This window comes from Gobius niger, assembly GCF_951799975.1.
Source record: "Gobius niger genome assembly, chromosome: 9".
In the NCBI taxonomy this organism is placed as follows: domain Eukaryota; kingdom Metazoa; phylum Chordata; class Actinopteri; order Gobiiformes; family Gobiidae; genus Gobius; species Gobius niger.
In genome coordinates, this window is record NC_136860.1 from 22,727,648 (window position 1) to 22,744,019 (window position 16,372).

A 16,372-nucleotide genomic window follows, 5' to 3' on the forward strand; every position below is an offset into this window, starting at 1 on the left:
GCATTAAATTAAAAAAAAGGAAAGAGTTCCACACGTGTCCAGCAGAGGGCACTGGCATAATAAGAGCTCAGGATATGAACAACACATTATATAGCCATGTGGTAAATGGACAGTCTGCCCCAGGGCGGCTGTGGCTTCAATAAAAGTTTACCACCACCAAGTGAATGAATAATGACTACTGCACTTTCAGGAACTTGTGACACAGGCTTGTAAAGTGCAATACAAGTGTAAGCCGTTGTCATTGATGAAGCTACAGTCAAGTTGGGGCTTTGATCAAATCACAGCTTATTATTATTCATTTATTGGAAACATTTTCTCTATTATATGTGGCCCGCGACCCGCCATGGGGGCTGAATTTCGGCCCGCGACCCAAAATGAGTTTGACACCCCTGATATAATATATTCCTAAAGCGCAAAGCGATTATCCATGATGATACAGTCATGGATGTAGCCTATTAGCCTATAATTAGGGCCGGGACGTTTTTCGATTAATTACGATTAATTAATTACATAAGGTTTAGTGCGATTAAAAATATTAATCAAAATTAATCGCACTTAACTTTCGACACCTGCAGACTTGGCTTAGGCACTAAACAACACGTAAAGCCAAAAACAATTTCACTGTCAAACTTGTTCACACAGTTAAGCGCCGACATAAACCTATTTAAAAAGATCATTCACCAAAAAGTGTTTGAAATGTTCACACAGGCCTTACATCAGTCTATGCTCACATCTCCACTTCAAATCAGTTCAAATGTAGGAAAAAAAAAAAAAATACAACCCCTAAATAAATTATGCTTAAATGCGATTAATTAATTACAAAGGCCAATTAACTCGATTGAAAGATTTTAATCGAATCCCATCACTATGATATTATTATAATATGTTTTACATGGTTAAGATCGATTGGTCTGCCATCCACATCCCGCAGCCGCGTTTTCTGTGTGCGACTAGTGATGCCTAAGTAACACGGTCTTGTTTTCATGGGAAAAGCGCAGGCTTGGCTCTGGCAAATGGTGTGAATTCTTATGTCGAAGCTGTGACATCGAAGACGGCCGGGTAAAGTATGCAACTACATAATTTAACCCCACGATTTCATTGGATTATAGACAATTGGGTTGGATTACAAATAAATAATACGGTAAACTGACAGCAGCCATCGTGCTCGCTCGTTTGCTGCAGCCTCCAACTTGTAATAATAAAGCAGTCCCTTGCCATTTTCTGGCAGTCTGCTGCAGCATCCTACAGCTGCACTTCATTTACACCCAGAACCAGGGGTTTTGTAGAGAATTACTAACAACGAAAAGCGGCAAACATTGCATCCGTATAAAAGTGGCCTTTTTTCGGTCTATGATCTGTACACTGGACAAAATGCATTGATCTACTGCGCGTATCCTGTTTTGACACTGAGCTTACTTTAATACTCTCGTGAAAGCCGGATTAGTAACTATTATTATTACATCGTTACTAATTTGTGTCTGTTTTACGCCGAGTGTTGGATGTTGTTCCTTGGTGGCTAAGTTAGCTTTTAGCAGGGTGTATACGTAAGGTGACATCACTGGAGCTGGGAGGCCTTTCTGATACAGCGCGTGATGCAGAAAGATTGCAATACAGTAATGCTTTATTTTTTTTATTTTTTTGCAAAAATGTATGGGATTGTGCATTGTTGAAATATTATTGCGGCCTAATAGCTGATTACAAACATTGTTCTGTCAGTGTTGGGAAGCGAAGAATGATCAAAATCACCATCCAAGGGCTCATGTAAGGCCTGCCTGTTGAAGCAGTGATTTAGGAGCTTACAGTAAATAATTATTAGCTACTTTCCTTTCTAGATTTGTTTGGTTATCATTGCTATTCATTAACTGTCTGTGAAATTTACACAACAAAAAATAATATGCAATTGCCCCTCCCACACTTCTATGTGCAATAATAAGCCAGCAAATGTGGTGGGACATTTGTGGACATTGATAGTCAAGTTTGTTGTGAGGCCAGTGAAAAGTCCTAACAGAATGTGTTTTGTTTGTAATACAGGCCATCTATATCCCTCCAGCAGTGTTGAAAGTAATAGTGCTGGTTTTGCTGATCTGGGGTAGCTGAAGATTCAATATCCTTGTTGGATTGATGTAGCAGTGTAAATGTTTTTCAGATCTCACAAAAATCAAACGGAATCATTAAACTGACTTGGAAAGTATCTAATCGGACACCTTTTTATAAGTGGTTTGCACTTTCAATTTTAATTTGATCTGTTTTTTGATTGCTCAGTACATATACATCTTAAAGTAAATTGATGGTGATGAATCTGCATGAGTTATTGTGCTAAAGGGAAAATGTGCCCTATGCATTCGAGCACATTTTTAATGCCACCAGGTAGGGGTGTTCGATCAATCGCCATCATCGGCTTATATAATTAACCTTTAATGAAGTACTAATAAAGTAAGAAGCGACCAATTCATTAATTTAAGGAATATAACAGAATGTGCCTTGTGTCTGTGGTCTGTGTGTGATCCGTCCATAACCCTAGCTAGCATGACCATAGTGTTGTTTATAGGGCAAACCAGACCTCCTGAGGAAATCTATTCAGGCGATGTAACATGTGAACTCACAAACAATTGTGACCACCTTGTGTGAGGAGAGTGCTAACCACTCAACTTTTGTGCAGCCACATACTGTGCGATAAATAGAGTTCTTAATAACATTGAATTTTCCCCTTAGAATTTTCCATTTAGAAAGAGGGAAAGTGGGAATGAGTTGCTATCACTCATCGACACGTTTGCCTGTTACTTGTTGTCCACCCGTGTTCTCAGAGAGCTGTAGTCATAACGGACGTCATTGTGCTTGCTTTTCTTGTGAGTGAATTGGGATGGACAACATATTTGAGGTTAGAGGCCACTGTTGTTTTGGTAAAGCCCACCAAGGCACCCGTGAGAAACCAGGAGGTCCAGGGTCAGCAGAGGAAGCCTGTGGACTCTACCCTTCTGTTTCACAAAATACCAAATGGGCTGATCAATGCGCTTGTCTGCTTGTGTCTAGACTCAAACGTTGGATCTTACCTCAAAAGCGAGGTTTGGATTTCCTGGGAAACTTTTCCTTCTTGTACATTGTAAATATTTTTGCTTCATTTTCCCCACACTCTCATGCTTACCAACTGTGTTTTCCCAGCTTTAAAAGCAGCGCGCTGATCTTGCCCTACATTTTGATCTCTGGTGCAGGGCAGACCTTACAACAATTATTTGTTTTGATGTGTATTTGGTGTTTGTAAAAGGGGAAAATTTAATTCATTTGAATTAGCAGTCATTATGTAGTCATTAGGCTTGATTTATTTTGTATTATAAAATGTTTTCAGCAGGACTGTGGGACAGAAATTGTGAAGACACTGCCTGACCAAAAAAAAAAGTCGCCACCTGGTTCTACCTGTTATGATCTGGGGTAGCTGCAAAGAATGAGATCCGCCGAACATCCTGAATGAACAGGTTATTCTACGCTGATTGCACAAGCATATTCCAAATGACAATGCCAGAATCCATGGAGCTCACATTGTGACAGAGTGGTTCAAAACATAATTTTCACCCTTGGACAGAGCCCAGATCTTAACCCCTTTGAGATTTTTTTGGAGATGCTGGAGAAGGCTTTGCAAAGTGGTCAGTCACACTTTGCAATCATCAATGCAAGACTTTGGTCAAATTAATTAGCTGCATTAATTAATGCAACACTGGATCTTTTAACATTGCAGAAGCTTATTGAAGCAATGCCTCATCAAATGCATGCTGTTGTCAAAGCTAAAGGCGGTCCAACAAAATAATATACAGCATAATAGCTTTTTTGTGGTGGATTTTTCTTTTTGGCCAGGTAGTGTATTTTCATTCATACTAATTTTGCACGTTTACTGAATTGCATCCATGACCTTGCCTTATGACTATGGTCCTACTGAAGCACCACTCAAATTCTCCCTGAGATAGCTTGCATAAACGGTGTTAGTTACAGGTTAATTCTACCTTGGTTTGGAGTGAGAATTGTCCTCGTCATAGTGGTTTTTCTCTTAACTAATGGTGTAATGTTAATGAATAGAGATAGTAAATTGACTGTATACCTAATCCATGTTGACTTTATTGCCTTTCCATTTTCAGGTTAGGAAACGGTAGAAGTGTAGTTTACAGTCATGGATGCTTGTGCTCGTGTAAGAGGAGTCCCAGTAAGGTCTCGAGCCACAGTTAGGAAAGAGGTACGTAAATCATCTACTTGCATAATCACCACAGATTTTGACAAATTGATGCTGTATTATATTATAATGTTGTTTTTCGTTTCCCAAACCTCTAAATTATGCATCACTTAGGCAGTTATGTCATGGACTAAATATGTTATAATAGTACAATGTATTACTTCTACAATCCACTGCTTTTGAAATGTTAACTTACTTATGGGTCCTATATTACAATGACACAAAGTAATGATGATTCGATCATGCTCTACTTGCTCTATTCCCAATATACAGTACTGTAGGGATAAAGCATAATGTTGAATGTTCCCACAAGGTTTGCTCAAAGCTATAAAAGACTGCAGCACAATATGAGTTCTATTTATTTTATCTGGCTGGATTTAAACCTCACATGCGTTTGTATTTTCAGATTGTGCGTGAGAGTGGAGTGCACAGTGTTAAGAGTCTTTTAAGAAACAAAAAGGAGCTATGCAGCATTTGCCTGGAACTGCCCACCAGAGACACCACAAGACTGACAGAGGTTTGGTTCACTAAAATGGCACCACAGGCAATGTAAACTTCAAACTATCTGTGTTATAAATGCTATTTATTTTATGTTCAGATTAATTTTGTCTGCCTGCCAAGTCATTGTGAAGGAGACGAGGCCAGTCAACAGGTGGAGGACAACAGAACCAAATATCTAAAACGTCAACCAAACTCCTTCCTTAACCTTTGTGTTGTCTTCTTCAGACTCGGTCTTTACCAGTGGGCCTGTGTGAGCTCCTTAGGCCACATCACATTCAAAACCTAAAGCAGGATGAGGTTCTGCTGCTCAAAGACTATCGCCAAATAGCAGACCACAAGGATGCACCATCTCAGGTTATTCTTGAAAAAATTATTCTTATGATGCATTTTTGTGAAATTAAGGCATCAAATATTCCGTACACATGAGGTACAAAACTTCAAATCAGATCTTGAGGCAGGCATACATAGACAAGATAATTTTACCATGGAGCCTTGTGCTTCTTGGCCATAATGTGTGCTGTGTTGTGATTCACACAAACCCTAAAGCTAAATATGTGGTTTGTTTGTCCATTTTAGACATTGAAAGAAATTCCATGTGAAATGTATCTTTATGTCCTCTCATCACAGGCTTGTTATGGCATTTGTTATTCATCATAACTGACCTACTTTTTGATGCCCCCCTCAGGTTTTGTGTAGAGCAGTTTGTGTCATGAGGCACAGTTCCACTCCTAGCCTGTCGCCTCAGTCCAGTGTGGCTCATTTCCTGGGCCTGCTGGGCTGTTATGTGTCTGGTATCAGCTATGCTATCGAACAGCATGTTCAAAGAGGGAGCAGTCACCAGGAGGAAGACGACACCAATCAATCTGTGTCATCAATTGAAGATGACTTTGTAACTGCTTTGGAGCATCTGGAAGAGGATGACACTGGAGACAATCCTGGTATATTTATGAAATATTTACCTCAGCAGTTAGTTATATTATCATGCATCTTGTTAAAATTCCACTTCCGCGTTTGTTAAATAGCAAATGGACTCATGCATACTGTGTCTTCAATATTTTTTCTTTTGTTTTGTCTTAACAGGTGCTGCGTCCTTTCGGTATTTTAAGAAGCGTGATGTGGCATCACAGACAATTCCATCTCATAAGAGAAAAAAGGAGTTGTTGGGTTCTCGAGTTATAATAAGTACTGTTTCAAAGACGTCGTTTAAACAAAAGTCTGGTCCAGACGTGTCTGTCACTGTGCAGAGGTCAGAGGGCGTGGAGTCCCAGTGGACCATCTGCAGTCCCAGACCACAGCTACCCTCCCCATCTGATCACATCAGTGACTCAGAGGAGTCTAACTGCTCCAGTCCTAGTCCCATAATTTTCCTGGATGAAATAGGTTACCAAAAAAGTCTTTTGGCTAAACTGGACATTCCTCAAGTGCCAGGTGGTCCCAAAGACAGAGTTGAAGACTCTGACTCTGAAGTGAGTGAGTTTTTTGACAGCTTTGATCAGTTTGACGACCTGGACGAGCAGAGTACTGAGGGCTGCACTCTGTCACTGGAACCTATATCTGCACCAGCTACTCAACATAGGCCGGCTGATGCCAGCACTGGACGAACGGCAACTAAGTATGTGTCAAGGGGATGTTCAACTAAAGGAATGAACCTTCAGCGCTTTGATGCTCCCACCCTTCCTGCTGATGTGAAAAAACCGACTCCTCTTAAACCTGGCTCTCCATATTCACACCACTCAGAGTTACCAGACTCTCCCAGGCCAGTGCACACGCCGTCTGATGAGAATGGAGGTCCTCTTTTCAGCCCTGTCAGCTCCTCAGCCTTCAGTCCTCTCACAGATGGAAGTGGTAATCTGGAATACTTTTGGAAGACCGATAATGATGGCAAGGAAAACTCTGAGCTGCGCAAACCCCACAATGTTTGCTCCTTATATAAAACCTACTCAGACTTTGCTAACAGCATGTCCAAAGATATAATGGAGTCTGTCTGTGGCTTTCAGTCAGCAGTCGACATTAGTGACAATAAAAATCTCAGTTGTGTTTGTCACAAGGAGTTCCAGAACCCATTAGGTTTTGTGATGAAACTTTCAGAAATCCAAGAGACTGTGACAGTTGCCAAATTGCAGAAAACATCTCACTCATTGAAGGATGGCATCCAGAGGTTTGCCACTGATTTGGTGGAAATGAGCCTGGGCAGCGCTTTCAGAGATCTGCAAAACAGTGTCTCCTCTTGCACTACAACTTTGTGTCATCTCGCAGCCAGATTAACATCATCAGTTTTTCAAATGGCATTTCATGAGATAGGGATGCGACAGGCCTTTGTGTTGAAAGAACGAGCTATCAATGGATTAGCTGGTTTCCTGGTGGGAGAGGCTCTGTCGGGAGCATTTTCAGAGTTTCTCACAGTGAAAAAGCAAATATTTCACAACACAGTCACCCGTTTTGCTGCCGATTTGGCAGAAGAGCTTGTGTTTGAAGGCATAATGGAAGTGTGTCAATTCTCCCACCCATCAACGCCCCGCACACCCAGTGATTGGACCTTTGGTCTGGAACAAGAAATAGAGGAAGAGGAGGAGGTAGTTTCCTCTTATGCTTCAGATCTGTCTGAGTCAGTTCTGCAGGAAGCCTTTATTCAACTTTCCCAGACTGACGTGACTTTTACCAGTGAGGCAGCTATCAGTGTATCTATGGATAATTTGTGCTATGTGAGTGCAGAAAACACCCACACAAGTAGTACATTTACTAACCAGCAGGTGGTTACCAGCTCCATACAGGGCTCTTCAAATGAGGATCCCACTTGTACAGTAAAAAAAGCCCTATTCACTGTGTCTGGTATGGCTAGCTGTATCCCTGTACCCAAGGCAGGCCATGCTCTTTCTAACATCCAAAATCCAGGAGCAAGTTCATCAGAAGACTCCCAGATTAGCTCTAAAAGTGCATCTCATTGTATCTCAGACACTACCTCATCCACACAAACCCCTCCACTTATGCATGAAGAAGACCAAGCTAAATCCTCTTTTCAAAACTTCTCTGGCAACATGGTTGACATGATTGTCACAGAGGCATGTGAATTGATTACTGCCTCAAAAGTGAAGAAGAGTTTTGGTGATTGTGCAGATTTTTTTACGAAGACAATTGCAACTCCAAAGAGTCCAAAGCAAGGAAATACAGACTCTTCATTTCAGCTGGGGGTGAATAGAGACACTTATAACAATGACTGCAAAGACAACAGCCTTGTACAACATGTCCCAGGGCCCTCTCCTAATTCTTCTCTGTGCCAAGGGAATTCAAGAAGTCATATAGACCCGAGGAACAGAAGTGTGATTGAAACGTATCCCATGTTAGTTGATACCCTGAATGTTCCCAGTACAAGTGCTCAAAGAAGGCTATCGGTCCCTGCCGATGAGTCAGTTGCAAACCCAGGCCAAAAGTCTGGTGGTACCCCTGGCACTCCTCCATCCACACCTCAACAGCCCAGCGAGGTTTCTAGAGCGAAACAGATAAAGCAGTTTTCAAAAAAACTGAAAACCAAGCTAGCCAAGGAGTTTTCCCCGGCCACTCCCCCTCCCACACCACACTATCAACCCGAGCCTGACCCAGAGCTGAAAGATCCTTCTCCAGAGGCAGAAAAGGCTGAATTTATGTTGAAACTCATGAGATCCCTCTCTGAGGAGGCAGAGGGTAATGATAATGAAAATGATGAAGATGTACCCGACGAGTCAATGATTTGTGTCAAAAACAGAAGTGTGGAGACTGGAAACAAGTCATCTTTCCGTCGAATGTCTAACAAAGAAGCTCTTCATTATGCCGAGCGTTTGGCCTGCCATATTGTCTCCATGGCAACAGAGATGGACACTCTGGGACTGTCAGACGATGAAGGAGAGGTGAGTGGAGAGAGACGAAGGGACAGTGTAGCTCAGTTTTCAGCGCAGACCCTAAACACACTATGGGTGTATGCCGGGGAAGTGGCAGGGGAGGTCATCAATGATGTCAAACGAATGGTGAGCACGGGACAGCAATGTCCTTGTCACACAGCTATCAGGAGGAGGAGCTATGACAGGTCAAGCTCTCAGAGCTCCCTACAAACAGGCCAGAGCAGGGCCGACAGACTGGCTGAACAGTGGTCTAATGATTTAATAGCCTCTGTGCTCCGCTCTCCTTCCTCCTCTTCTACCATGGCTTCCAGCTCGAGCTCAGGGCTGTCGTCTGAATATCCAAGCTGTGAGAGTGTGACAGATGAATATGCTGGTTATCTCATAAGAGTTCTGAAGAAGGAAGGAGGCAGTAGGGAGCTTGTACTAGATCAGTATGCTAGCCGCTTGGCATACCGTTCCATAAAGCTTGGCCTTGCACATGCTAGCAGAAAAATTAAGCAACGAACCTCCAGCACACGTCTAAGTTTTTCAAAATCTCTGACAGATGAGTCAAAAACTTCAGGGACTGGAACTTTCTCAACCAAACAAAATGCAGAGTCAACAGTTAGCCCTTCTTCAGAGTATTCTCAGTGCAGTTGTAAGTCCGAAGGGGAAAACCAGAAAGAATATGTAGACTTGGTCAATTTTGCAGAATCTTTAGCCTACAATATCACCTGTGATGTCACACAAAAGCTACAGCGCACGACTGTGCGACTGCCTAAGTCTATGACTGACTCTTGTCTTTATAAAAAGTCTAAACTTGACAACATGGCTGAAAACCTGATACGAAACTCCTTTTCCTGCCCACTTTTGTCCAGAGAGAGTCAGAGAAGACACCATTACAGTACAGGAAGCCTATATGACAGCAGCTACAGCAGTAAGATGATGCAGGTGATTGAACATTATGCCCGGAAAATAGTAGATGATACGTTAAAGATGAGCCTGGCTTCCATTGGTTCATCCCCAGAGCATCAGAAGATAATAGAGCACACCAGACACACTCACGCACAGAGACTGTCTGAGGCAGCAGTGCTCGGTCACAATGTGAGGGAGAGAGCGTGCCATTACTGTCAACTTCAGGAGCGTTCCTATTGCTCCAAGCTCAGCAGCCACCAACACTACCAGCCTGTGTTCCCGACAAGAAGGGGTCAGGAAAGTGAAGGAATCTCTAGCATGGACATCCCAAAGATTCACATTGATTTGGACCGTAAAGCCGCATTTGCAGACGGGATTGTGTCAATGGCAATAGAAGTGGCCAAACGTGAGCTTAGTAACACCAGTCTAAATGCCGACAGTGGTATAGGGTATGATGGCGCAAGCTATGCTGAAAGCCTGACTGCAGAGATCATGACCTCTGCTTTCTCCAACGTCCGCCAGGCTGCCAGCAGCAGGTACATCATGTAATAATGGGTTTATTCAGCTCACATAGACCTGTTTATGTAATTATTTGCCTTATTTCTTGTGATACAGCACTCAGGGTGGGCCAGTCACAGAGTCAACAGTGTCACAGCAGCTGAGTGTGGGAGACGACAGTCTGGGCAGCTGGTCAAACCTGAGCTTTGAGGATGAACATGGCGATGACAACAGCAGCTTCTTGCACCTCAGTGACAGGTACAGTGGCCAATATATGCCTCATCCCATCATAGCCATCTGTCCAGCAGAGGGCACTGACATAATAAGAGATCAGCATACAAACAACCTATTATAGGCACATGATAAACGTACAGCCTGTCCCAGGGCAGTTGTGGCGACAGTAATAACTTACCGAGTGTGGAGTGAATAAATAATGACTTCAGTATTGCAGATACTTGTGATACAGGCTTGTAAAGTGCAATGCAAGTGTAAGCCGTTAATATGATGCTACAGGCTGTCAGGCTCATTATTATTAATTTATTTAAAACTGTTTCCTCAGTAGTATTTCCCCAATTAAAGCATAGTTATATTTACATTTGCCAGTAGCGGGAGCCCGGGGAGGGAGCAGACGATTGGGGCATCTTGGAGTGTCTAGATGAGTTTGTTAAAAGATGCAGCTGTCTTTTGCACCAACTCAATTGTGAGGACTGAGTGATGCTAAAATAGAGTACATGACAGTAGTCGATCCGTGAACTGATAAAAGCATGTATGCGCGAGGGGCCAGGGGGGGAGGGTTGATTAAAAGGGTTTAACCTTAGCTAAAAGATGCAGGTGAAAAAAAGCAAGATTTAAACACAGCTTTGATGTGCGTGTCAAATTTCAGCTCCCTATCAAGCATGACACCTAGGTCTTTGACGGATTTGACTGATCAGGCTGCTCAAAGAATTAGTAAGCAGGACATTGTACAAAACAGAACCTTAAATAATAGAGTGGCTTTCGTTCAAATGCAGAAAGTTGAGGGACAGCCATTGTTTCAAGTTAGACAAGCAGTTATGGAGAGAATTAAAGGCAGAACCAGCTTTTGGGAGCATAGGCCAGAGCAGCTGAAGATCACACAGGTGGAAAGATAAGTTGTGCTTCGTAATGATGGACCCAATCGGCAGCACCACTTGTTGTGCACCTAAAGAAGAAGAGCTTTATTTGTATAGCGCCTTTCACAGACATGGTCACAAAGAGCTTTACATGTGACAATTTTACATTCGCTCCATACTATGTAGTTCCCCTGGGAAGAAGTGCTGTCATGACTGCACACATCTGTGCCAACAGTCTCTCTGACCACCATCATTCATTCACACTCGCCCATTCATCATTCATCCTGGCCTACTGTACATGTTTTTAGTGGTAGGGGAAACCGGAGTACCCGGAGGAAACCTACGCAGACACGGGGAGAACATGCAAACTCCACACAGAAAGGCCCCTCTTACTATATGTAATGATCATGTGTGATCCTTTAGACTAACTTCAATAGCTAATTTGTTTTCACAAAGCGAAAGCTGTATTTGAAGTAATGCAGATTTGTTTTTGTTTATTTTGCATGATTATTTTTAAAGATAATATGCACAGAACGATGCTACAAGCCGTAGTAGTCTTGAAGTCTATTTAATTACATATCCTTTTTTTTTCTAATTTGCTTTTGTGGGTAAATGGCTTTCAAAGAGCAAAAATATACTGATCTCATTATGTGCTGCAGTCAGCCGTCTCAATTAAACTAGAGAAGGAACAAATGTCTCAATTACTTGGTTTGGGCAATGTGCTTTCATCCATGAACACTTGAGTGGCATTGTTTTTTTTTCCTCTGCAGCAATGGGAACAGCAGTAGCTGGAGCAGTTTGGGCTTGGAGGGAGAGGCATGTGAGGAGCGCCTGTCTTCCCCCTCAGACAGGTCAGGTCAAACACAGTTTGCTGTTTTTGTAATGAAGTTAATGCTGAGTTATCTCCCCTGGCATTTAACGAGACAAATGTATAGGAATAGTTCTATTGTATATTGTCTCATGCAAGGAGTTACCAATGCAATGTGTGACAGACATAATCCCTACAGCATTAAATAAAAGCATGACGTGGTATGTTCTGTAAATACTTGTGCCTGTATTCAGATTTGTGCTTACAGGTAATCTTTGTTTGTCATTTTCTTGTGTTACGTTGTGTTGCATTCATGGCTCAGAACCAGTGTGTGTGTGTGTGTGTGTGTGTATACAAACACCTCTATTAAGTTGCTTACTTTGCTGTTACGTGTACTACTTCTGCCCCTAGTGTACTGCGCCAGTGTTCATTTCGTCGACTAAAATATTTAGTCTTAATTTTAGCCAAAGTGATGTTTTTGACGACTAAAACTAAATTCAAACTATTTCATGAGACTAAAACTAGAAAAGGAGAGATTAAAATCATCCAGCACTTCTAATGAAAGAGCCTCATCATGTAAATTCTCTGCCAAAGGAACAGCTCTGATCTTTGTTCCTGTGGGAGCAGCTCCATGAAGCAGAGGACCTTGATTAAATATGATTATAATGAATATTATAAATGCAAAGTCGACAAAATTTGGTCGACTACATTTACTTGCATTTTAGTCGACAAAAACTAGACTAAAATTGAAAATATTTTTTAAAACTAAATTAAAATATGTTGTCAAAATTAACACTGTACTGCGCAAATCAAAATATTGCACATACTCCGCATCAAATATTATGCTGCAGAGAGTTTTCACATTAATGCCAAATCGATGTACTTTGCCTCGTAAATAGCTGTGTTGCACGGCTATGTTTGTGTTACGTAAGTGTTTTGTTGACCTCGGGTGATTTTTTTCCCACAAGTTTATATTCCTGTAATAAATATCCCTGTATCAAAGTCGTCAGAGTCTCAGTGTCTGTAGCCAGGGGCTGTGTCAACAAGACTGTCATTATCAGTCTTATAAAGTGGGGAATAATGTTTAACTTTGGCACGTCACATCGCAAATATTTGCACAAGTGACAAAAATGTGTTCTAGGTTGGCTAGACTTGTACTCTGATTTAATTTAAAGTCATGATTCATTGAGTATAATGTCTTTACTTACACAAGGTATTATTTGGAAGTACCTTTACCAGAACACACTAAAACACTATTCAAACGTTGGTTAATGATTGAGCCTTACAGCGCTTATGGTAAACTATAAACCCTTTCATTGTTTAATGCGTATAATACCCTGTGCTTTATACCAGCAGTGACCACTTAGAGGACAAGGAGACGGAGATGAAAGAAGAATCTAGCGGTAAGAGCTTTTTACTGCTACATTTTAACCGTTAATGTGAGATATTGGTAATTACTAAGTCAAATTGGTGAAATAAAAAGTAACTAAAATCTTAAGTTCTTCAATATTAAAACAGACTGAGCAATGGTTTCTGCTGGCTGCATCAGCTGTGTGCCTGTCCGTCTGTTATGTGTTGTTCTTGGGGGATTTCTACACCCCCAAATCCAGCCGCAATGTTGCTCATTCATGCCTCCACTCCCTCCTCAGTCACTCCACTCTGCATTATCTGTGGGTGTATAAACCATTACAAGGGGGGCTGCATTGTGGGTATGCTCCAGGAGTGTGGGAAACTAACTCAAAGTAAAACATGATTTAGGCTGTTATCATGTTGATGGTCTGTAAAAATGGCAATAACATTATATCTATATATATATGTTCTCACAGCGACCGTCAGTATAGACAGGACAGAGGTGCAGGCTCCCAGGAATGTGCTGGTTATCCTGAACTCGGAGGTACCGGAGCGTGGGCGTGGCCATTTCAACATCACCCTTGACCCTCAGCTCAGGAGCATGCTGCAGTGGGCTGCGGCCTCCATGGCAGACGCAACCCAGATCCAGCTCAGTCCTGACAGAGAGCTGCATCAGGTAATGAAAGACTAATAATCTTTCTTTGGGTGAGAAAGATTGGTGTGGCACAGTAAAACTATAAACCATTTACACATTGATGTGTAAATGGTTTATATTCACACTGTTTCCATTCTTCTGTGGTTTTATTAGACACTGTATTTTTTTTAATTTTTTTTTTTTTACAGTTTTTAAAGTGTATCTACTGTATCTTTCCTAATCCTTTTTCTCATATCTAGGCATAAATTGGATCCATTTGGACCTACTGTATATCAGCTATCATGTTACTCTTGGTTATTTGCTTTGATTATCTAAATGAGTGATGCCCTTTCAGCTGCCAGCAGTGGTCCAGAAGCTGCGTGAGAAGAGGTGGCGGGTGGGAGAGCTGCTACACACACTGCTGCGCTACTGTGAGGAGAGCCAGGCCCAGAGCCAGCCCCAGCCCAGAGAGGAGAGTTTCCAGGCGGGTAGAGAATCCACCCGCACCCCCCTGTTCCAGTGGCTCCTGGAGCATGCCTAGGGTCCATTCTTTTCTCAGCTTTCCTCCTACTTTTCATATAGGGCTTTGCAAATTCCATTACTGGCTCTAGAGGGCAGCATACAAATCAGTGTGGTAGTATTTTACGTCGCATGTTGTGCCACAGATTTCTATATTCCTACTTTCTGGGGTATTTTTTAATTATTATTATTTATTAAGCTGTTGCCTGTTTTGGTTTGATGAACTGACCCAACATCTCATCCATTTGTATTGAACCCTCACTTCTAAGGCAACAGAAAGAGTCGGAGAAAAACAGGGACCCAGCCCATGAGTCTCAAACTGAGATGCAGGGACTAAAGAAGTGTGTTTTTGTTAGGGAATCCCCATTGCTGTGAGGCCGATGATGTCATCCACCACAGCTCACCTTTGTGGTGGTGTTTCCACATGTTATGAGGCCTACAGTGCAATCACTTACACACCACACCCTTTCATTATCACCGATAAAACAAGCCCCACACGTCTGACAATAATATCCAACGGTTTACCCCCATCGTTTGCCATCGATGTAGTATTCTTTTTACTTTCCCAGCAAATCATTATTTGCCTCTTAGTTTTCTGTAATTTGCATATTGTTGTGAAATGCTGAATGCTCTGACACTAAATATATTCTGAGACTGGCACAAGAAGTACAGTGGCCTTGTGATCCTTGTAAACAATTGTAGTATGTTCACTGTAATCTACTTAACATTTGTGATTGTTCTGTGACCAGTCATGAGTTATTTTGTCACTTTAAAACGTATAAGTCGATTTGTTGCTTTTTGTAATTGTATTGATTATCACATAATTCATCCATCAAATGAATGAAGAAAATTCATTATGAAGTTGCCTATCGTTAATGTGCTAATCTCTACTGTGCAATTGCTTGTCTAGCAACAATCTTGTTTTTGAAACTTAGTAAAAAACCTGGAGCAAGTGGTGTTTAGTAGTGCTATCTAAAAAAGAAAATAATATATTTTTTGAAGGTATATAGAAACAAACTTAAATGCTGCTGAGTTGAGAAAGAAGCCATGATATAGGCTTAGATTTGCCAAATGTTACTTCTGACGTGACACTTCTCCTTTCCGGTGACTACAGTGTGTAAAGTATGAGTGTATGTATGTGTCAGTGGACTGTATTGGGATGATCCAGTGACGCAGGACAGTGTGTTTTATTTAATTAAAGACAGTGATCTGCTGCTCTGAAACCACACTTTAACGAACATGTGCATAGCTCTAAGCTGGGCTCACAGGTCACCCACGCTTCACTGTGTAATGAAGGAATGCACAAACCCCACAACAACTGTTACTCACTCACCCCTACGCACTCCTAACTATGGAGAAGCACTTTTCTCTTTATTTCAAGCAGTGCCCAGCTGTCCTTAGACATCCCTTGATAATCCTTTGTGACTAAATGCCATCCAGGGGCTCCCAAACCTTTCAGTTCATGACCCCCAAAATTAATCTCAAACAACCCGGGAACCCCCACAGTCAAAGCAAAATAATAATATAGACAAAATCAAGCAAAAAAAAAAGAAATGAATGCGTTTACATCGTTTACTTTTTTTATCTTCAAATAATCTTTGGACCATCAGCTCTGTTCTCGTGAACCCTGCTTTGGGAACCACTGCCCTAGAGACCCAATCTTTATTGTTTATGTATGGTTATATTTTGGGACCTTGCTCTATCATTGATGGAAGGAAGTAGCTTTACAGTTTTTTGAAAACTGTAGTACAGTATACCACGGCCTCATGTGTTATTATGAATTGTTGTTGGCAGTGTTGACTTGCATGGCCGTATCATCAGTGAATATTTCAAATCAAATTATTATTATTATTTTTATTATTGTATTGGGCAACACCGTAACTGAGCTACAGAGAATATAATTCAGAATCGTGCTGAATCTGATCAGAAAGCCGATCAAATGAAGAGAGAAAACATGTTAGAGTTCACCAAGATTTTTCTCTTCCTTGG

The 16,372-nt window shown here is 41.6% G+C and overlaps 1 protein-coding gene across 3 annotated transcripts; it reads left to right on the forward strand.

Annotated features, from left to right (window-relative positions):
• The first annotated feature begins 923 nt into the window (after nt 1-923).
• Nucleotides 924-16,088, forward strand: akap11 (A kinase (PRKA) anchor protein 11). 3 transcript variants are annotated; one of them, XM_079562742.1, is made up of 12 exons: nt 924-1,059; nt 4,125-4,219; nt 4,623-4,733; nt 4,815-4,868; nt 4,943-5,071; nt 5,403-5,655; nt 5,798-10,019; nt 10,099-10,239; nt 11,843-11,923; nt 13,234-13,283; nt 13,707-13,906; nt 14,220-16,088. In XM_079562742.1, exons 2-12 carry the CDS (start codon nt 4,157-4,159, stop codon nt 14,403-14,405), a joined length of 5,490 nt encoding a protein of 1,829 aa, XP_079418868.1. In that variant the 5' UTR covers nt 924-1,059; nt 4,125-4,156; the 3' UTR covers nt 14,406-16,088. The 3 variants fall into 3 exon arrangements, with proteins under 3 accessions (XP_079418868.1, XP_079418870.1, XP_079418869.1); XM_079562744.1 differs by having other exon boundaries at nt 13,237-13,283; XM_079562743.1 differs by having other exon boundaries at nt 961-1,064.
• The last annotated feature ends 284 nt before the right edge of the window (nt 16,089-16,372 follow it).